Source organism: Oreochromis aureus, linkage group 16 (assembly GCF_013358895.1).
Source record: "Oreochromis aureus strain Israel breed Guangdong linkage group 16, ZZ_aureus, whole genome shotgun sequence".
Lineage (NCBI taxonomy): Eukaryota > Metazoa > Chordata > Actinopteri > Cichliformes > Cichlidae > Oreochromis > Oreochromis aureus.
Window position 1 is genome coordinate 11,701,622 of NC_052957.1, and position 23,094 is coordinate 11,724,715.

Below are 23,094 nucleotides of genomic sequence, written 5' to 3' on the forward strand. Positions count from 1 at the left end.
TGCTTATGTGACAGCAGGTAGTGACACACAATGAGGCCATGGCCTGGCAGAAAGAATTTACACTGGACATAATTCAAACCACCCCAAGCCTTTAGCAGGGAAACTCAGTGCCTTTTAGTGGTGCATTGAGTTTAATGACAACTCAGGGGGAAATGTACATTAGCATACCAAATGCATCAAGGAGATTTCAATTATATCCTTTGTGGGAGCAGCATAAATAAAGCCTAATACAATGACTGTGTAGACAACAAACAAAACCCCGGGCATTTAAGTTCACCCATACTGTGTGATGTCTATTCAAACAAATGTAGATTTAACAGAACTGTGAATTGAAAAAACAAACAGAAATAATCAGAGTGATCAAAGATGCTCTTGTTTGTAATTTTTGGAGACAGTGGATTAGTGTGTCAAAATTATTAACGAAGGACAACTCATTGTGACAAATGAGAAACAGGAAAACCGGTTTTGATATATCCACATCTGCCTTTATCATGACTCTGTTGTATCTCTCTTATATCTGCTGCAAGCAATTTTCTTACAATGCAACTGTCAAACTGTGCTCTCTTAAAAAAATGGAAGGCATGACATCCTATGGTCATGACATGTCAGCGCTGATGCTGAGTGAGGTGGGATTAAATTCATCAGACAGACTTTGACCCACTACCGGGGTACATACACACTCTGTTTCTCTCTCTCCCATTCCAGACACTCCCAATTAAGCCTGAAGTGCAATGCTTGTTAAACTAAAACCATCCTTTTCTGAAATGTCACAGTGTCTCCCTGCCGTGTGGCCCGTCTGTAAACAGCTCTGTTGCTGATGCCAGCTTGAACCCCCTGGTGTGTCTCCTCGTGTGTGCTTTGTGAGAGCAAAATTGTCGCTTGCATTAACACTCTGTTGTGAATGCTTGAGTGCATATTGGACTTGTTGTTGTTTTGTTGTTTGGTGTGGTCTATGGGTTGTATTTTTATATGTGTGTTTTATGTTATTCATTATGTGAGTCTTTGCCTTCCACCCACGCCCTCATTTGTGTGTGCCTGTGTCTTTTGTGTGAGTATGTGTGTACGTGTGTGTGTGTTTGACATCTCATTTCGGGGGGCTGACAGAGTGAAGGATATGTGCTGTAATTGTTGTCTGACTGTCTTCATGCTGTAATTGAAAATGTCTTATTGGTGAAACTTTTGTCAAGATGTTTATACGAGCATGCCATTTAACATTAACACAGCTACTCCTTTTACCTGTGCAATTACTTAAGTGTAGCCCACCTCTGACACTTGACGTAGAGCCAGTGCCTTTCTGGAACTGGGTAAATTACCATACCAATTGCTTGGTATGAACAGCTTGTTCTTAAAACAATAGGGAGATGGATTTGTGAACTCAAACTCCATCCATCTATCCATCCATGGTATCCATGGTATCCAGCATCCATCTATGTTCCCAAGCTGCCTTCCCTTTGTGTTCTGTCATGATTTGTGAACTCTTATTTTGTTGGACTTTGTATCAGCCAACATAAAGGCTTGCTTTCCTTTCTTAGGCAAACAAAGCTTGACAGTCAGATATCTAAACCATCTCTACTGACTGCTTTCACTGCGGCAGAGCAGCACCCCTACTTTGAACCACCGCCCAGTGACTGAGCTGATTACCTTTTCTCTAAGGGCAGATCTTCTTTGGAGGGAACTCATTTCCTGTTCATGATCCTATTCATTTGGTATCTACCTGCAGCTTGTGGTCATCTGTGAGGGTAGTAATGATAACTTTGAAGCTAATCATCAGCTTTACCAAGGTACTTGAAGTCCACTTGAGGCAGAAATTCATCCTCAATCTTGAGCAGGAAATCTTTTTTTCAACAGTGTAAGCTGGACACCACTGCTTGATGTAGCCAACGATAGCAAAGATGTGATCCTGAGACCACTTAACTCAACTAGCTACAGTATGTGCCACTGCAACCGAAGTTTGAGGTTGTACAGGGAGTAAATGACATTACAGGCCCAATAACCAATTCTCCAGAAGCACCAGTTAGACACACACAGCGACATGCCTTTTCCAAGTCCATAAATCACATGTAGACTGGAGGTGTGTACCCTCCAATATTCAAAGAGCTTGGCCGCTGTCTCAAGATGATTAACCTTAAAAAAGACAGGAAGCTTGGCTGGTTCATATTTAACAGATTATAAAGCAGTACAAGTCAGGTCACAAACTGTCACAGTATGTTGTGGTATTTTTATTTCAAAGGGTGTCCATTATTATTTGAGTGATGTGCTGTTCAGTAATTCTAAATGTATGCTGCACAACATTAGTTGTGTCCTAGCTTGCTTTTGCCCAATCATCAGAGGGAAGATTTACTGTATGACAACCTAAAACACAGGCAAACATATAAATAAACCCCCACAGACACCCTGTGATTACATTATTCATAGCACTGCTGAGTGCTCTTACACAGAGTCCGAAAACACATGATGACCTGCTGTACAACACTGAGTGATAACAGCATCAGCTAGATTGTCTTACGCTGAGAGGGAAAGATGATGAAAGCTAAAGTGAGTGAGAGAGAGATAAAGAGAGACACTGAGAGACTAAGCTCTTCATCCAAGAAGATGTATGTGTGCTCTTCTTGCATTCAGTCTAGTTGGCTAAAGTACTGCTAATGAGCAGGTGGGTACATATGTTATACATCATTAAATAATAGCCTCTTGTAATGCACAACAAGGACATGCCGAATGCACTCACACATACACATATTAAATATTTACATTAAGAGCAAAAAATAAGGTATAAATAAAACCCGTAAATAGATCAGCTTAGATGCAAATAGTAAATGGACTGGTTTTTACAGTATATAGTGCTTTTATATTCTAACTTAGCACATGCCTCGTTCACTCGATAACACCATTCGTACAAGCACTTTTTTCTATGATTAAGTTTCTGTTTAACATTCACACACACGTGCCCTCCGATTCAGCATTTTACCGAAGGATACTTGATGACTGGAGGAGACAGAGATGGCATCACCAACCTTCTGGAGAGTAGATGGCCGGCTCTACCTCCCAAACTACAGCCAACATGTAAAGGCCACAACAACCAAAATAGTACAGTGAGTGACTATATGAATTCAAGTTATGGTTTACTCTATAAAGACCATTGCTTACTTCTACATATATGTATGGATATGGATATATATCATAATTACATCAATTTTGACAAGATCCCAACCCCCCAGCAAATTTCACTTACATTTTAAAAAAGCGACTTATGCGTATGCATTTTTTATATACTTCATTTAACGACTCGTCTCATTTGGCCCATATAATATTAAGATTTAAAAATCTCCATTTTAAAGAACATTTTTAAACCATTTTTATCAGTGTATATGTGGAAGAACATGCAAGCAGTAATATGGGTTATAGGCGTTTATTAGCCTCAGTCTTACTGCAGCACACTGGCACTTCATCCAGGTAATGGACAGGAGATTAAAATACTGCTGTGACCAAAGCCACTGAGTCTGAATGAAAGAAAAAGATTATTTGACTTAAGCTGGGTGGAGAGCATGTCCTTCATTCTTACCTAAGTGGAGTAAAAACATTTATTCAGGCTTGAGCAGTTTATCTCTTCTTTGAGATGACTAAAGGTTTACATGGTTGTCAGATACTCCAGCTTCCTCCCACAGTCCAAAGATATTCATGGGGTTAGGCTAAATCTAAACTGAATGTAGGTGTGAATGTGAGCATGAATGGTTTTCTGTTTCCGTGAGTTAGTCGTGCGACAGACTGGTGACCTGTTCAAGGTGTACCCTGCCTCCCACCCTAAGGCAGCTGGGATGTGCTTCAAGCCCAAGCAGAAAGAAATGGATGGATGGATGTTTGCCTGATATCTGTGTATTCTATTGCTGTAGGGGTTATCAAAGGAAAACAATAATACAAAGTAATCTGCGGTGTACAAAACTTGAAGAAGATTTTACTGATCAACTGATCTCAGTCTGAGATCTGATAGATTTAAAAGATTCCATGTTTTTTATATATATAACTTCCAATTTTCAGGAAAGAGACAGCTACACTTTCTTCCACTAAATAGTTTTGTTCCATCTTCATGTTCTATGCATAACATTTAGATTTCAATGGAAGTGACTTCCTTTTAGCATGTGAAATGTTAGTTCTGCATTATAGCAACAACTAGCAAACAACTAGATATGACAAAGACATTAATCCTATGCTTTTCAAATACTTATGAATGGGATGCTACTGGAATCACAGATTGTTCAACGCGGTGATATCTGCTACACAGGAAGTCAGCTGTAGCATTTAAACTACCAATTTGTTGTAAACTAAGACTTGAAAGATTACTTTAGCCAGCTACCTCAGTCTTCTCCTTCAATGCCCAAGGTGCTCTAGTGGCACTTTGTGTGGGGGCTTTTTAATAACTAAGCCTGTTTGAATGCTGGAACAATGAACAGGAGCTGCATTACAGGGCTGACATTGCAGTAAAATGCCATCACATTGCCCAAAGGGCTAGACTTAACCCAACTGTGAAATATGCTCCTTTGAGAGCAAGGGGTTGAGGATAAGGAGAGGAAGAAGGAAATTACATTAATTTATTGTGCTTTAAGGAGCCAGCATCGATATTGATAGGTGGCAGTGTTGAGTCTGCTTATGTTTATAAATGGCACTGAGCCAAAATGTCTCTTCTGGTTGATTTAGCCCGCCACCTCAGTTGTCTTCTTCAATGACCAAGGTGCTTAACCACTTCTTGTGATTTTTATGTGACATATAGTTCTTCCAAAGATTATATTTAAATCAGACTAAATGATATGTAATGTAATTATGTGTATTTTCTCCAATATCATATATCAAAGATGAAAGTCACAGGGCAAACAGCAGGGATGCACCACATCACTCCTTTACCTCTTAAAGAAGAGATAAAGAAGAAGCCCACAAATCCATTACAAATTGTTCTTTTGCAATGTGTTTCCCAAAAGTTTTCAACAGCAAGTTTATCTGCCTCTACTAAGCTTTTTTTGCCACTCAATTAACGCATAAGAAATATTAAAGGAGCAGAATGGAGAAATCATTTTATGATCGACGCACTCTAATCACAGCTGCAGTTTCACCCCTGGCCTGTTGATTATGATGCAGCTGCAAGTCCAGCTGGAAAGCCTCCCTGACCTGTGTCACAAGATGAATTGTAATCAACTGTGCAAGGACATCTGGTTCTGAATGGTTTGAGAAATCCAGTGAAATGTCTCAAAAGTGTTTTTTAAAAGGCTGTAGTCTATGGTGATGTTGGATGGATTATTTTTTTGGAGGGAAACAAACATGTACAATGGCATCTAATTTGTGCCAATATTTCTATAGATTATGCATCTTGATCATTCTGGTAAAACTTACATATTTTCTTGATCTTTACAAAACAAGCTTGGATTACTTTTTAAGAGCCAGTGTCTTTTAAATATGTCTTGTAAATACGTAAGAAAAATTGTGTATGTTTCTGTTCTTGTATTGTTTGTTTGTATAGTGTCTTTTTGGTGTTCTTTTGTTGTGGGACAATTAAAGGATTATTCTAATTTTCTATTCTATTCTATTCTATTCTATTCTATTCTTTTGTTGTGCTAAATTGTGAATTCAGATCAGTTACTAATTTAAAATGTATTCCATATCCATGATATTGTAGTATATTGTTAGTTCTTAGGATAAATATTAGTAGATGCTTTCATTCTGTCATTTGTTAACTGTATAAAGTTAAATTCCATATTATGGTTTTGATAAGTTGCAACTTACAAGTACATTAGGACACCTTTTAGATTGTCGATCTGTCTCCTTTGGATTATAGACGTGTGTATCTGTTGACCTGACATCAGGACTTTACTTGGTTTGAAAAGAAGTCGCATTGGAACTTCTTGAAGGTAGCATTCCCAGTGAGCCGTGCTGTCAGTGATAACCCAAAGCTCATATCAGAGAGCTGAGGATCAAGCTGCTACCAAGCCAGCTGAGGTAATCTGTCACACCAAGGTAGCCACTGAGACAACGGGTGGTAGAATACAGATATACACAACAACATTCCTACACACACGACTCATCACAACACATATAGACACATGTTCATTTCTCTGTATGTATAAAGCACCATGACACACACATGCAAAACACAATCCTAAAATCCTGTGGTGAAGCTTTGGTGCCCGGACCAGCTTTAACACTGGACACAGTATGATGTTTCACTTTATGACTGCTTTCTAAAGCTTTACTCATTATACTAAATTTTACAAGCACACAAATTACCACAACAAGATTATCATGTTTGGATTTTAGCAGCTAGTAAGGAAAATATGTGCTTTTCACCAGAACACACAGAAAAACACCTCTGGTTTCATAACCCTTTGTTTGTTTAAAATTTGTGTAAAAATAAACAGCCTACTCACTAATCTTTCACAAAACAAAACCAAAGTTACTGCAGAGTTTAGTTTTGTGAAAATGTTTTCATATGAATTTAAACAGTAGCCAAAGGGCAAAAAAATACCAGAAATTTGCAAAAATTGCTTTAAAAAAGCCCTAAAATTAGAATGCATTTGATAGAAAAACAACAGACTAACAGAAAAATATGCAGTTTTAAGCTGCTGAAACAGACACTCTCTTTCTCTCTCTCTCTCTCTCACAGACACACACACAAACACATACAAACACAGCCTTAGATAGCATCAGGTCCTCTCACTGCTACCATAATAACATTTATAAACATTCAAAACCTTTCACGTGACTTTACGTCATCTGTTATCTGAGAAAATTAGCATCTAGTAAAAATGGTAAGACAAAGGACAAAAAATTATAGGTAATGAGTCGAAATGAATAGGGAAAGTCAATAGAGGTTAATAGGTTAATAGGAAGGTTAATAAATAAAAATAATAATAACAATATAACATTATGCAATTCTTTGACGTTTGAACCAACAAGAGTGAGTATGTACATAGACTGTGGGGACTATAAAGCGTTCTCTATTTGTTGCATGTGATGGTACAATGGGAAGTAAATGGTATTGAAGCACTGCAGGTTTCATATCATCATCTGTCCACATTGCTTATCTTTCTGACTGGTGGATGCATCAATACTTATGTCAAATACATCAAACAGGAATATGAATTAGTATCACACTGACTGTCTTACCATCTTGATAAACAAATGGTGTAGAAATGAGGCAAGTACAATGGCACAAAAGTTAGAATAGTGCACATTTCTACTTGTAAATATTCGTATTTCCTGACTGTATAATTGCAATATATAAATAAATACATATATATGTCCTTTTTTACTATTAAATTATTTCATGTTGTAAATAAACATTGATGGTAAAGTGGTTAAAATGAATTGAAATTACCACTGCTATTTGCATTTAGGTGAAGTCTGAGATTTATTATCATTCTGACCACTTGAGAAAGAGAAATGTAGGAAATTATTCAATAAAGGTAGGTTTAATTAAAGTCAAGGTTTGGTAAGGACATCTAAGTAAAAGCTAATTAAGAACCACGAACAAAACATTAGTATTAAGTCTAAAAAACAAAACAAGCCTTTTTTCCAATTAGAGGCTGCTAACAATAACCCATGGGCAAAGCATTCAACTGGCAGGGTTCTCATAACCCTACAGCAGTGTCACCTTCACCAACAATTCTTTTTCTTTCAGAGCTTTGGAAAGACTGACTAAAAACGTCTTTGAGTTCAAAAAATGCTATATTGAGAAGAATGAAAAGCAAGTTAAAATATACAAAACTTGGAAAACTTACCAACACATGAACCATCAATCTCCTCATACCCAACGCTACAGACACATCTTCCCAGGGGAACCAACCAGTCCCCATCAGCTCCACAGAACAGTTTGGGTGTGTCTCTTTCTTCAGCATGGTCAACACAGGCCCCCCTCACTTCCACCAATGAAGAAGAGTCCACACGAGGCACTGTGTCTGGAAATGAGGCTAGGTTCCTCAGTGTAAATGGACATTTCTTATAGTAAACCCTCACAGACACTAATGCAATGCAAGCGCCAATGTCCTGGAAAGCCAGATAAAAGCCTTTCCTGTTTATGGGTCCCACCTCCCGCACCTCCGTATTGAGCTTGAGGATCCTATCTCCAAGATCCATCTGAGTGAAGCTCTCATCAGCAGCAATGGTGTCAATCTTGGTGTACTGTGCAGGCCTGAACTTGACACCGTGTGCCTCGTCCGTCTCATGATAGAATAGATTGAAGGTCTCCTTGCAGGTGCCAGACACCCAAGGGATTGAGTTACAGTCGCGCAAGGTGAAGCGAAGCTCCACGTAGACCTTCTGGGCTGCCTGTCGTGAAATCCAGTTGGAGCGAAGCCAGTTGTTTTGGTTGGGCTCCATCACATTGCAAACCTGGAAAGTATGGATGGGTCGGTTGTGCTCGTCCATCTCTGTGATGGCATCCCACTAAAGGAAAAATAATAGGAGTGTAGAGGGTCGAGGAGAGAGGAGGGAAGAATGGGGTAAAAGGGAGGGAAGAAAAAGAAAGAGTTAGTATTAATTCAAGATCTGCTAGCAGGCCTGACAGGTGATAGCATTCCATACAAAACATGGACAAAATTAACAATATGGTAATGAAATATTAATTTAGTCCCAAGTGTGGCACTGAAGGAAAACTCTGTGGTCATTTCAAATCCCAAGATTGATGCTTTACAGAGCACAGACGCAATGTGGAAATTGTAATAGCTTCCTGCTTCTTTCTGAGACACTTTGTTTATATTAGACTGTATTCAAACCAAATTTGGACAATAACACATTTAGTTGTTCAGATATTCTTCTCTGGACTAAGGTAAAAGAGACTGCCAGCAAGACCATCTCAGTCCATACCACATTCAAGTAAAAAAAAAAAAAAAAAAAATCATTAACAAACTAACAATCTATTTTCCTCAAATTCCTAGAGGTAGGTTTTCTCCTGGTATGATATCGAGCTCCAGCTGCCTAGTCATCAGCTCTGCAACTCCCAGGTCACATGATTAGGGAGCATTGCAGCTTTGCAGGGTCATTAGGTTACCTGTCCCCATGTTGATGGGAAAGAAGTTAATGGGGGTTTTTAGCCTCCTGGTCCTGCAGCGCTCTCAGGTTTTATTAGAGTGGGGACTGGCTACATGGGCGACCCCAAAACCACCCAACATCGACCTCAAAGAATCAAATTACCTGCCTAGGAAAAAAGGGCTCTCAAATCAGTTCGCTTACAATGCAGCGTCGGACTCTCCACGAGCTGCAGAGTTTGCCCTTGTGTGTGTGTTTTTGTATGTTTGTGTGTATGAGGTTTATATTTAGACTCATATTTACGCCACTTACCTCATAGGTTTTACTGTATATGACGATATATGGGATCTATTTTTACCCATCACTGCTGCTGCTACTACTCCCATTACTTTGCATACATTTTCCTAGATGAAACACTTATGCATGCATACATAATTTTCAGACATCGAAAGCTCAATTCGGTCACTGTGACTTATCCAATGAACCTTGCTTGTGGATTGCAGTATGGACAGCTGTCTACTTCTTTGAGTCAAACACTAAAATCAACACTGTTTTCAGAGATGTGAGAAATATGCTCGAAGGTATGGTAGACCATGTATAAAGCTTTTAATTACCAACATATTAACATAAGTAATTTGACTACATCAAACATACACACATTTCATGTTCCCTTTCTTGGGTCTGGGGGGAGAGATGCCTGTTCTAAACGAGGGCTGGAAAATAGCTCATTTATAGGCAAACAAAATCCGGAGGGTTGAGATAGCGCTGGTGGTTAATTTACCAATACTATTTGCCTGATAAGCTTGCACATTTAATAAGCTGTTTTTTCACTTAGCTAAATATTACCTCTTGATGAGAGTAGTAATCAAAGCCTAATGTTTGCTCTCACATACTCATTATCCTTTTTAATAACATGTTCTAATTCAATCATCCAAAGACAGCAGGTTTTAATCTGCTCTTCGCTCAAGGTGTAAACGTAGCATTACAGTCAAACAAATTGAGTTTGATTAAATGTGATGTTGCCATCAAAAGTACACACTAAATCCAGTCGGACAAAGTGTTTCAGTTGGGGCAAGGCATGAAGATAAAAAAAAAAAAACAAAAAAACAGAACATGAAATACTTAAAATATTGGCATGAAAATATTTCCATGAAGAAGCTGAAATGAGAAAAAAGTCAAAATAAAAACAGAAAGAAATAACTTTGAAAGAAAAATATGGAAAAATGCAGAAATAATAACAACTGACTTGGAAAACAGACTAACAGATAAAAAAGAGAAAACATGGATCATTAGCTTCCATATATAAAAAATGTAAGTAGACATATGGAGTTTACTCTTTGTTAAGTCCATATGGATTCACTGGGATTCCAAAGCTTTTAGATATGATTTCAGAACCATCCTTTGTGATAAAATCTATGCCATGGCTCCAGACAGAGAAAAGCCTATTAATGACTCCTTTGGGATAAACAACAAAGTGAGCACAAAAGGAAATGGACATGGAAAATGTGTTCTTTCCTAATAGGTGACTGCATCACATCTTTTTGCCACTGAATCAACTAAAGATCATGATGAGTTTGCTCATTTACCACTGGCTGTTGGAATTTCTGAAATCTTCTGTTGGGGTGTCAGCTAACGGTGTACTTGCATTAGTCACGGCTGGCCCTGTACCTGCTGGCATGCACTAACACTGTGTTTAAGAATCAGACTGCTGAGATAAACTGCGAGTATGCTCCAGTTTATCTCAACATTTAAACTGTTTTTCATGCTGCCCTCTCTTTCATGCACACTTTCAAAAATCACCTTTTTTAGAACATAATAAGGCTAATATATGTTTTCATTAATTTTGTGGCTTAATTAGGCCTGTAAAACACTGTCCTGTATCATGTCTCATAAATCCGTGATTTTCATGGAGCCATCTGTCACTAAGGAAGTGCTGAAGTTCCATGTTTGAGTAGATGTATACTAGGGTTGTGCCATATTATATACATTTTAACATAATAAAATCATGTCATATTGTGATATCATTGCTACAGCAATCCATGCGTTTTCTTTTCTTAAAGACAAAGGACACAGACGAGACAACAAGACAAAACCTGGCATGTCTGACATCAAGAGCCATGTGTAGCCTCTGATAATTTCTTCATTCACGAGCTCCTCAAAGTAGTCCTTCCACCTTCTCAATGCACTCTCCTAACTGATTAGTGCATTTCCATCTCTATCCTCACCCTAATGCACTGTGCATCCTTTCCAGCTCAATCTCTCTGCCTAGCCATGCCATAAAAGTCCTCTTCCTGCAATGTACAAGTGTCACTAAATGTTGATCAGTATTCTTTCTCTATATATGCCACAGACAAAAATCAAACTAATCAAACAAACTATACTTTGACAGTGTTTGAGGTTGGTACAGATCATCCAGTGTGATTAAAACCCTATGCATAATTTAAATATGATAAAGAATCATCAACAAACATTTATGACTTTTTTTTTTTTTTTTTTAACTTTCTGTCACTCATATTCAAGACTGATTCCAAGCTTACTCTGGTTCTTGCTCCAGCATTTAAAGTTGCTGATTCAATCATCCCTTCGGGCTCTTTCAATCTTATTTGACCACTTAGTCAGCTGTTGACCTGCAGAGGTGTCTGTAGGAAAAATGTGCATCAGCACAGTTGAACAGTGGTAGGTGCTTTACCTTAGAGGAGCGACTGGAGAAACCCAAATTATACAGGATAACGCTGTGTCCTAGTTTAAAGGGTTTACACATTTAGGATTTTGTGTGACTATACTAATGGCTTCTAGCTCAAACCTAAGAAAAAACATGTAATTGTTATTTGGTAATTTGACACAATAATGGATTTGTCAGAATTACTAAATTAAAACCAATAAACACCTTCAGGCTTTGTAAAGTCTCATTTAAGTTAAGGATAAGGATGACATTTGAAGTGGTGTTAAGTGAAGACCCATGTTAAGTGTTGAACAAGTCAGCGACCCATTTAATCTTAATGTATTATGTGTAAATACATGGCTTTAGTGACTGCTAAAAATGACAATTGAAGGAGTTCTTCATGTATGCTTGCACACAGAGAGAGAGCAAGGTCAAACATAGCCCTCAGTCTCTCTGAGCAGGATATTTTTATAGCACACCAAGGCACTTCTTTCCTGATTGGACTCATGGTAATAGCTAATATTTCATAAAATATAAAATCCTTTCTATCAGACAGGATTTTTAATAGGGAATTATTGAATAAGAGACATGGGACCGAGGAAGAAAATAGAAAGCAGCAAAGAGAGGAGAGACAAACAGTTAAGAGTTACAAATGTGTGGTGTTCAGGAGATTTAAGAAAGCTACTAGAGTTAGTCGCCAATGAAATGAGCCTGAATGGCAATGTAGATAAATCAAAGCATCCGGCGACTGAAAGATTGAGGCAACGATATCAGAGCGATTCATCTCAGAGGGGCAAAACAATCCATTGTGATAGAAACGCACAGCTGTTGAAATCCCCAACTAAACACCATTCACAGCTGATCCACAAGACCTCCAAGACTTTGACATTTTGTCAGCTAACTGATAATGTCAAGCAGCTTTGTGGTGGCAGCACTTTAAAATAAGTCGCTAGAGATTTGCATTGTGAAGCTGGGAAGCAAAGCAATAACATGTATTTCCTCTTAATTATTTCAAATTCCAGTGACAGCATTGCCCCTTTGGGCCAAAGCCTGTAGTCCACTCACCACCTGCAATCCCCATCCACACTCCACTTTATTACTGCGTGTGCTGCTGGTTTGTAATCTCACTGTTGGATGACTTCTTTTTCAAAGTGCCAAACTTTAAGTCTTGGTTGGACACCTCACTACCTTGCCATCCAGCCCTAACATGCATAATTGAAAAATGGCCAGAAAATGTGGTTGATTGATTGCAGCCTGGGACCAAGGCCTTTACAGCCCATCTCTCTCACCCATGCAATCGAGCCAGTCATTTTACTGGCCACTCGCCTGGGGGTGAGCTCCTTTTATTAACACTGTGAAATCCAGAGCCCTATTGAGAGTTACACTTTTAACTACAGTGTCATAACCAGCTCGGCTCATCTTCACTTGAAATGAAATATTTAGTGATCCTAAACATTCCCACTACTCGGTTGGATTTGAGCCTGTAAAGAAAAAATAAATAAATTAAAGACTATTTTAAAATCCAAAGCCCCACTGTGTGAATGATATGTTATGACCAACTATAAAAGGCTTAATAATTATAATACTGACATTGGGGCAGGTTAAAGAGCAATGCTTTATTGAGAAGATTAACTTCTTTTTCAGATTTGGTTAAAAACATAGTGGAGTTTTCCAAAATACACTTAATATATGTAGAATCTAAGAAATACTTCCAATTTATTTTCCATATATTCTTTATCTCTCGTAAGCATAACATACTGTGGAAAAACAGCAAGGCACTAAGGAGATTTTATTCAGAGCACTTAGGTGCTGCACATTTTGTAAGTGTGAACAAACCAAGTAGTGGGAGTTAAGTGGCCACTGGAGATAAAACTAGCAGCTGTTACACCAATACCATGAGATGGTGTCTGTGCATGTGTAGAATTGTAGAAATTCCCTAACTAACATAGACACAGATTCAGATTCAGTCACACAGAAAAATGTACAGCCTCAACTCCAACGACATGGAACTTACCAAATTTAAGAATTCTTAAATATATTCTTGAAACATAAGAAGCATTTCCGTGACTAAATAATTAAGAATTCATAAATTCTGTCCAATCTATCATGCTAGGACGTTGCAGGGGGATCTAAAAGATTTCAAGGACAAATAACAAAAGTCATATGGGATCCAAACAAAACCCTGACATTAGAGAGAATACGCAGGTGTTCACCTGGGCCACAGGAGACTGTATCTGAATAAATATTCAAAATGTATAACTAAATGTCCTGTTGCCTTGCTCTTTCTACACAGAGAAAGCATTGATTTTGCTGGTTGAATGCTGCCCACACACACAAACACGTACAAAAACACACACACTGTGTCAAAGGAGTTGGGAGCCGATGTTTCTAGTCTCCAAAGACTCCTCTGAATTACAGCAGAGATTGGCAAAAAATGGAAGTGAAAGAGAAAACTGGCCAACATATACACCTACAAGAAGTTATATTTAGTTACATCATTTCTTCGACACATTTTCATTTTCATTTCTTTTCTTGTCCAAACATCTCAATGCAAAGCTTTATAAGACACATGCATTAAACTAAGTAATTGTCTCTCTCCCTCGTGTTTCTCTCTGTCTTGTGAAAGAAACTTTTAAATCTGGCTTTAAAAAAAGAAGTTTTTAGTTTACTTCCTTAAGAAATAAACAGTCATTTTACAGTGTATCCACTGATTTTTTTTCTTTAGGGACAAAAAGTGATCAGCTGTTTTGGCAGAAAAAATCAAATTAAATTTCTATAACAGATTGTTTGGTGCTTTGTAAGAACCACACTGTTTCTTGAGGTTTGCCGGTGTTTATTTGCAAATGCTGTGAAATTTAATAACATATAATGTTTCTCTTCCCTCTCCTTCCCTCTCTTAATGCCTTACATCTTAACAAATTACTTTGTTTCTCTTTCTGTTGTTTTGTTTCTCCTCTGCCTGTCTTATTAATCTACCTGAGCTGTCTTCTGTTGTCCCTGTGCTCTTTATTTCTTATGCACTCACTTCCTGTGAATGTGTGTGTTCGTGTGTTGCCACTGTCATTTGGATTGAGAGATTTATATTTAATTGTAGAGCGTCCCTCTGCAATGGATGAAAAAACACCACCACCACCACCCACACACACACACACACACACACACACACACAGCAGTAAGTTATTAGAGAGATGGATGAAGAGCTTAGCTCACTAGGGATCATGATGGCAGATATTTGATGTTAAGAAAAAAGGCACAATAAGAAGAAAGTAAAACAACTGAAAAAGGGAAAAAAAAAAAAAAACCTGTATAAATTATTATTTTCAGGCTATTTTTAACATGTGAAAATTAATAATTACTGGCTAAAGCGTTGTGACTGCAAGATAAGTGAATAAACTTTTCTCCCCCTTCCTAGTTTAGTCATCATTGAGTCTCAGAAGCTACTGTTAGCATTTTTCTATATTGAAATCACCTCATTAGAACCAACAGCAGGTGAATTACTCTCAAAATTATGCTTGCATAATATCTAAACATCTTTCCAAATTTATCTTGCATAAACAGAAAAACAAAATTGGTGTATAGCATAGAAGTAGAGCTAACCGGGCGCCTGCACTGCCCCACATTCAGACCACATCTTTGCACTTTTGTCTGTGTGTATGTATGAGGAGAAAAGTGCTTTTGTGTATGTGCTCACATAGTGTCTCTGTGTGTGTGCATTAGGAGTTGGTCTATAGAGGGCTCATTATGGACAAGTGCCTAAGCTTAATTTGGGGGATTCCGTCAATATCTGGCAACCTCAGTGGGCCATTGTACTCAACTGTGTGTCAACAAGAAAATCAATACTTTGATTGGAGAATTATGGAAACTGATTTTCACTCTGTACTTTAAAACTTCCAATTAAATTACTGAGGGTGTGCCAACAAGGAATACTGGCAATACTTGCCACTTAACAAAAAACTGCTTAACAACACTGGACATGTCATAAAATCTTTTATATTGACACTGTAGAGGAAATGAAGGAGCTGTGCTATTTTCCATGTGATGTCCTACTGGTGCAACTATTTATCATACCTACATAGTCAATAGTAATAATGTTAAGTGTGCATCATGACTGTTCTCATTTCCCTGTTAATTTCTTGTCAATGACTTTCAGACATTCAGTGAGAGCTTAAACCTTATAAGACATTACTCGGCAAATGTGCGTGTAGGAATGTAACTCACTCAAGAAAATTAAATGGTCTTTAACCTTTCAGCTCATCAACAGGATGTTCATGAGGTGTCCAATTGTACCCATGTAAGAACACCATATGCAATTGATTGATAAATTCACTATAAGCAAGTGGACATATTGTGGTTTCCTTCTGCATCCTTTACCCAGGTAATACCTTTGTCTCACTTAAACAGACTATTTCCAGTAATGAAAACCAATCTGAAGGGGACTAACTCCTTTTGTGTGCTGTGTGAGAACAACTTACGACAGTGTTGAATGTTGATTCTTCTGACGTTCATGTGAGAAAACCGATTTTCTGGGTAAAGTATAAATCCTGTGACCGTACAATGTACATAAAACATCAAAAACAAAAACAAAACACAGAATTGTACTAATACTATTATTTACTAACAGATATTTTTAGGTATCTCATGTCATTTTGTTGTTGCCACATCTAAAATGACAACAGCCTCTTTTCATTTTACGATAAGGCACCATTCAGTTGGACTGGTTCACTGTGTGAGTGGCAATAAACTGAACAATCACTGTTCAGATTCCGGATAAGAATTTGTATAAAGTAAGGTGTTTTCCCCATAACTCAGTTGTAGTAATGGATAAATGAGTATAAGAAAGAAATTCAACATCCACTCTATCAAACACCTTGGCAATAAAACATCTTCTATAGAGATGCACAATCTGATGAGGGCATCAGATATCAGTTGGATGCAGGCTTAAACAGCTGGACCGGTTATCTGGGACATTTGTGTGACTCAACAGGATCGGTCTATTTAATTCCACATTATTCTTTGTTCTATTTGCAGCATTTTGTGACTTTACTGACAGCTATCTCTGTGGCGCTCTGCTTGTCAGCTTTTCTCTCTTTATTTCATTTGTTATATTAGACTCAGCAGTTGTTGATAAACTTTTATGTTAGCTTTTACGGGAGGTTAACAAGTTGCTGAAAACTTAATTAGTATTATCTTTGCCTAATCTGCACTGCCAGGGAAAAGAGGAAGAGAACTCTCAGAAAAACAAATGACAGCAAAACACCGCAGAGATTTTCACGCTGAACTGAGATGACACAAATTCGAATAAACTAATTTACTTTTTCTTTGTCACAGTATTACTGAATATTTTTGTATTACATAGCACTTGTATTCATTTCAATATGTATTTATTTGTTATATTTTCTCCCCCTCCTGATGATGTAAGACTCCTCTAACAAGACTGAGCTGTCATGTTTTCAAATTTCAACAGAGGAAAGAGGCTTTTATTTTTTTTTCTCTTCCTCAAAGGGTGCTTTCACCCCGAAGCATCATGGCTGTCTCATACAAAGACCAAATGGGATTGCCATTTTCATGAGATCATTTCAGCGGGTTGTAGAGGCCAGTGCTCAGAAAGGCAGAAAACCAGCCATCATCCTTGATTACAACACCAACAAAGCAGGTGTGGATGAGAGGAGAGAAGACCAGCCTGCTGGTCTCTTGTCATATAGCACAACATAATAGATATCACCACCTAGAATGTCAATTTGATATGTAGGAGCTAAACTCTGAACCTAAAACTAGAGGACATGCCAGAGCTACTGGAGACTGCTCGCATGGAAGGAGCAAAAGAAGGATGGAGATTCTACTTCTTTTATATAAGTAAATATAAATATCTCTTAAATCAATATAAATATAAATAAATACATATAAGGAAATATAATATGTCATATAGAAGCATATACTGTAATAATTTCAAATGTGGTTTAGCTCAATTATTTTTAGTAACTCAGTTTGCAAACAGATCCTAACATTGTAACCAATAGTTCTGTTCCCCCACAAAATATAATGAAATCTGCCCCCAAAATATGAGTCACCTGCTGCAGTGACCCCATCTGCTGATACGTACCCTGCCTTTTGTATGATTGAAACCACTGATTCATAAGTTGGACGTATTTTGATCAAGTTCTTCTTAGATATCTGTTCGACAGTGTTTTTTAGTGAGTGATTAATCAGTTAAACCGAGAAAGGCCAACATTACTCTTCCACACAATCTCTCTCAAACACAGTATCCCGTTGCCTGTCAGCCACATGCACCTAAATCAATAGGAGCAATAGAACAGCGGTGAGCAAATGAAATCCAAAGACCCCATGCTCCTTTCATTCTTGCATCCATCACAGTGGAAGGGTAGTGAGAAGGGTGGAGCCAGTGCTCCGCAATCTGTCATCCCTGTTGTGCTCTCACAAAAAGGCATAGTGTTGGTCATGTCCTGAGTCATCCAAGTCGAAGATAGCTGAGGGAAATAAAGACAGAGTTCAAACTGTGTAACATCTGGAAGACTGCTGATGTTGGGCTAATGCATGAAAGTCATGTCTAGTTACTCTGTCTTGTGATATTTTTTTAAAGACAATGGATTACACCTAAGTGTACTGTAGTTCAATGCAGTCTCACATTCATAGTTTGTATAATAGTCACGACCTCTGATCTATTGACTCATGTTTCTGAACATGTACAGTTATACAGGGTTTTTTCTGAGCTCAGCGTTTTAGCAGCAAAATTACAAAGAAAAAAACAAACAAAAAATTGGTCATTTTTCAATTGCTTTGGTATTGGTGAATATAGGCTAACTCTTAGACTACTTACACTTGTAAAAATGGGAACAGCTCCACTTTAACAACCTTCTCTGGACAAGTAATAAAAAGTAAAAAGAAAAAAGAAGACGCTTCAGCAAACTGAGTAAACCATCTCAACACAGTCAGACCAAGGCAAACAAAACCGCCCGCTTCTTAAACTGCACCACCAGGGTTATTACACTTTTTGCCCTTTGTGTCACTGTGGACGATCTTTTCACAGTATGCTTATACACACTTTGGGGTTTGAGGTAAACAACACAATGCTATGTTAGGGCACTGCAGACACGAGAGAAAGAAGAGATAGCAGTTTCAAATTTCTACGTGTATTAAAACTGCCAGTGTCTGAAATATTGCACACAAGGTAAGACAAGAGGGGGGAGAGAACCTGAAAGACGGAAGAGAAAGAGCGGTTACACTGTATATGGTAACTACACCGCAAACCAGATCAATAAGTAAACTCACTATAAGGTTTAATTGATTTCCACATAATAGAACTCTAAAAATGAGCGTGGCTTGTAAATTCATATGTGTATGCCATTAGAAAGCAGTGGCTGGTTGTGGTTGTCATTTTTATAATTGAAATTGTGTCATTTAATGTGAAATTGAAAAGATGAGACGGTTGCCAAAGCTGCATGCTTATATGTTCAATATATATGACTCTCCCACCACCTTATGTCTTTATTTCTAACTGTTATTATAATACCTATTACAGCTCCTATTATGGCTCTTGAAGGTCGTAATCTAACATGTGGCCATGCCAGCTCTAAGTTACTCTTTCAGCTGTTTTATTAGAAATATTAAGGATGAAAAGCTCTATCTGTACTCTTTTATTTGATGAGAAAAAAACATATTTGTATTTTACCATGCTGGATTTCTTCAAGTCAAGAGTCAAAGCGAGTCAACGCAGTCCTTTAAGAAAGAAGAGCCCTGAATCAAACACTGTATTAGAAACTGTGCTGAAGTGTCCTCAAGAAAGGTAACATGTTTGAGGTCTTGATGTGCTGCTAAATGGGGCCTCTGAACTCCCGTTTGAGACGTGTAGTGCTTCACTTTAGAGCTACAGTGATGTCATGTGCAGATGTTGGCTTTTAAATTTTGTCACGTCTTTAGCAGGATCTATAATATTTTCTTAAAAACTCACATTTACTTTTAAATAGTTTTAAAACGCAAATAATCAAAAGGAATTCCTCCTTTGCTGCAACAGGAAAAAAAAAATCTTGTTTTAAACATGGCTTTTAAATTAAGTATATTCAGCACATGCAAGTTCATGTTTAAGTAGATACGAGTGCTATGAAATTATTTATGTTTACATAATATACTGAAGCCTAATGGCTATATGTTGCAGTGGTTAACACATTGCACATTAAAGATCCCTGGTTTGAGACTGGGACGAGATGCAAACCCAGCCCCAGAGGGTTACAAGTTAGTGTACTCTTTGTACCAGTCCACAGGCTGGATAAATGGAAGGCTGCACCTGGAAAAGCATCTATAAATTGCACTGCATCTAAATATGTTGATCCATTTGCTGTGTGGGAAATAAGGGACCAGCCAAAAGTATCTTCTAATGTACTGGAGCCTATTCATAATTAAATGATGTCTTTCACTCAGCTTCCATCTTCAGATGCTTCCACATCTAACAAACTATGAGAGTTCATAGCTATTATAGCACATTTTCACTGTGTGTTTAGTCATCAAAACCCACATCCCGGTAAAACCCTACCTAACTGCAGGATCAACACTGGTTAAGGGTATGAACCATTCCTCCTTTCAGCCCCTTATTCTCTATCTCATTTGCCTAAGCGGTGATATGTCACTCCCCTCCACACATGCTGATTGTGTCTCATCTCAGCTGACACAGACCAGAGACCTTTATTTTTTCTCCCTCAACAGCTCAGACAAACTATGCGTGGGAAAACGGGGGGGGGGAAAGAGCTTGTCGTTTTACATATCTATTTTTGCCAGAGAGGCAGACAAGCAGCCTGGAATGTCAATGTGCGGCTCAGCAGCCTCTGACTGATGTGAGATCACAGTGATGGCTGCACACAGTGGTACAACGAACACACACATACAGACTTTGTCAGTGGGTGAGGTAGCAGGGTGCAACCATAGACAGCTTAGATAAGAGCGGGTCACCCAGATAGAGGAGAGCATGCTGTACAGATACACAAATATTGTCGACATAGAACATACATTCAAGTTCATGCTTCTGTTATAGTCTACACAAAAAGTATAGCCCTCACAAAAAGGTACTAACTTTAAAGGGCTAAAATAAATAAGAAAATAAGATGAACTTCCTAGATCACATGCCTTAATGAAATGTATATGCCTTTAAAAAAAGTTTTTTAAGGACTATTTACAGACCACCAATCCAGACCAATGAGTGAGAAGCAAGGGCCTAACTGGTGTCAATAACAGCCAAACACTGAAGTGGCTGATAAAGACAACTTTGGCATTTCAATCTGTAGAAAAGGTCACCACTATCTCATTTCTTTCTTATCTCTTTCTCCCAGTCTCAATTCAATTAAATTCAAATCTGCTTTATTGGTTTGACACAAGAACAGCGTGATGCAGAAACAGAATTGTATTGATTGAGGTATAGTAATATTATGCTGACATGATGTACTGATGATGGATGTAAGATGAAATGAAACAGCAAAGTCAATAAAATGTGATGCTTATAGCACAAAGCATGGACGTTGTACATAGCAACAGTTTACAGTGAAGGTTAAGGCCTCAGCTTTTTATAGGCCATTGTGATAATACTAATACTGCTATTAGTAACTCCTAAAAATCAATACCTCAGAGCGTACCTAAAGGCAGCATTCTTATAAGATGTCCAGAAATAATTAAACAGATGCAATAACTCGACTGCTAGACTAAAACAATAAATATTTATTGAAATACAGTGTTTCATTTAGTTAATTGTAATATCCTCTCTCTGCAGACAAACTGGATGAAACACAGACAAACACCCCCACAACACATTGTCTCTTTCCTGTTTACACAGTCTGCTGGTCATTGTTAAGAGGAGGCTGTCAGAGAGACACAGAGAGCGGGGAGAGTATAGAGAGGTAGAGAGGGAATAAAGAAAGGAGAGAAAGATATCAAGAGAATGGGTAGGGGGAAGATGAACAGTAGCAGATTCACAGGACAGTAAGACAGAGCAGACGGGTAGGGAAAAAGAGGGAAGTGAATGCTGGGCTACACGCACCAGTGTGTGAGGATGCTCTACTAATTTAAATAAGTGTTGTAATAGTTGAAAGCCAAGTTGTCCCTAATAAGAAAAAAAAATGTTGACAGTATTAGCAGAGGGATGTTTTGATTAAATTTAATGGTGCATTTACACCAAACGAAAAAAGCGAAGTTTTACACACAAACATACAATTACAAAAATTTGCACAAGATGCAGATACTGAGGCATTTTGGGGCAGCTGGAGTCATACAGTTAATTATATAAGTATTAGGACACTTACAGAATTTTTCTGGTAAATACCATAAGCTCTGTGTTTTTTTGCCATCTCTTATCCGGCCTTAATGTTTTTGAGTGTAACCTGGGGTTTGCACTTTGCTGTAAACCCTCTCTATTTGAATTACGTGAAGACCTATTCGATGAAGACTATATTCGTGAAAGCATTCTTTACTTGTCTAAGACAATTAAAATTATAATCCACTTTAGTTTTATTCTGTGGTGTTTCAGGGATTTTGGTGTTGCATAGCTCAGCAGTGCATTTAATCTTTCTGTGAATGTACCAGATTGTTGATTTGGCCATTCCAGAAATTGTTACTGTTGCTCTGATTGATTTTTCAGTCCAATAGCTTCCTTCACTTACACCAACATCACACCTAGCGTGAACTTGCTATGCAAGTTCAACACTTGGAGTCAACTCCACATATTTTATCTAATTAATTAGTTATCTAATTACAAGTGAACAGGCCTTGCCTGGGCATAAAACTGCAAAACTCCTCAGTATATGTGGTGTGAATGCACAAAGAGAAAGCAGCTAGGATTACTTAAGAATTAGGGTGGTATGTAAGAACGAATAACCCATACTTATCAACTATGTCAAAACATAAAATTAATTCTCCAGAGACTGTAGATTATGATAATTGTGTTCATATTTCTTGTGTTTTTAGATGAAAATATTAAAAAAGATAAATGAATAAAAACATTATCTTAAGCAGTATTTCCCCACCAGGTAAAAGTTTTCTGTCTAGGAAATAATGGAAATGTAGGAAATAATTCTTCAAACTATTTAAAAGCATTAAATGTGACACTACTATAGTTTTAGGGTTACACTAAACAGAAGGACCAGTAGAAGAACTTGAGTGGGAAATAGTAGTGATACAGTACCTATGCAAAAGGCTGTGTCACATTACAGCAGTTCAAAAAACACTTGGTTTTAATCAACCAGCACCCAACTTTGGGAATTGCCAAAAAAACCAAAAAAACCAAAACATACTCATGCAGTCATGACTGCTATTTCAAGTTCTAGTTTAAAGGCCAAAAATTAATTGTTGGCCAATGTTATGTGCTACTTGAATACAGAATAATGAATCAGTCAAATTAACTTGAAGGGCAGGGTGTGGGTTGTTGAGAGCTG

General features: G+C 37.8%; 1 protein-coding gene across 1 annotated transcript in view; it reads right to left on the reverse strand.

Moving 5' to 3' along the window:
- The window catches only part of epha6 (eph receptor A6), a 178,467-nt gene that overhangs the window by 126,423 nt on the left and 28,950 nt on the right, over nt 1-23,094 (reverse strand). Inside the window, exon 3 of the mRNA XM_039599594.1 lies at nt 7,761-8,424. Within this exon, the coding sequence (XP_039455528.1) occupies nt 7,761-8,424 (664 nt within the window). The remainder of the gene's footprint in view (nt 1-7,760; nt 8,425-23,094) is intronic.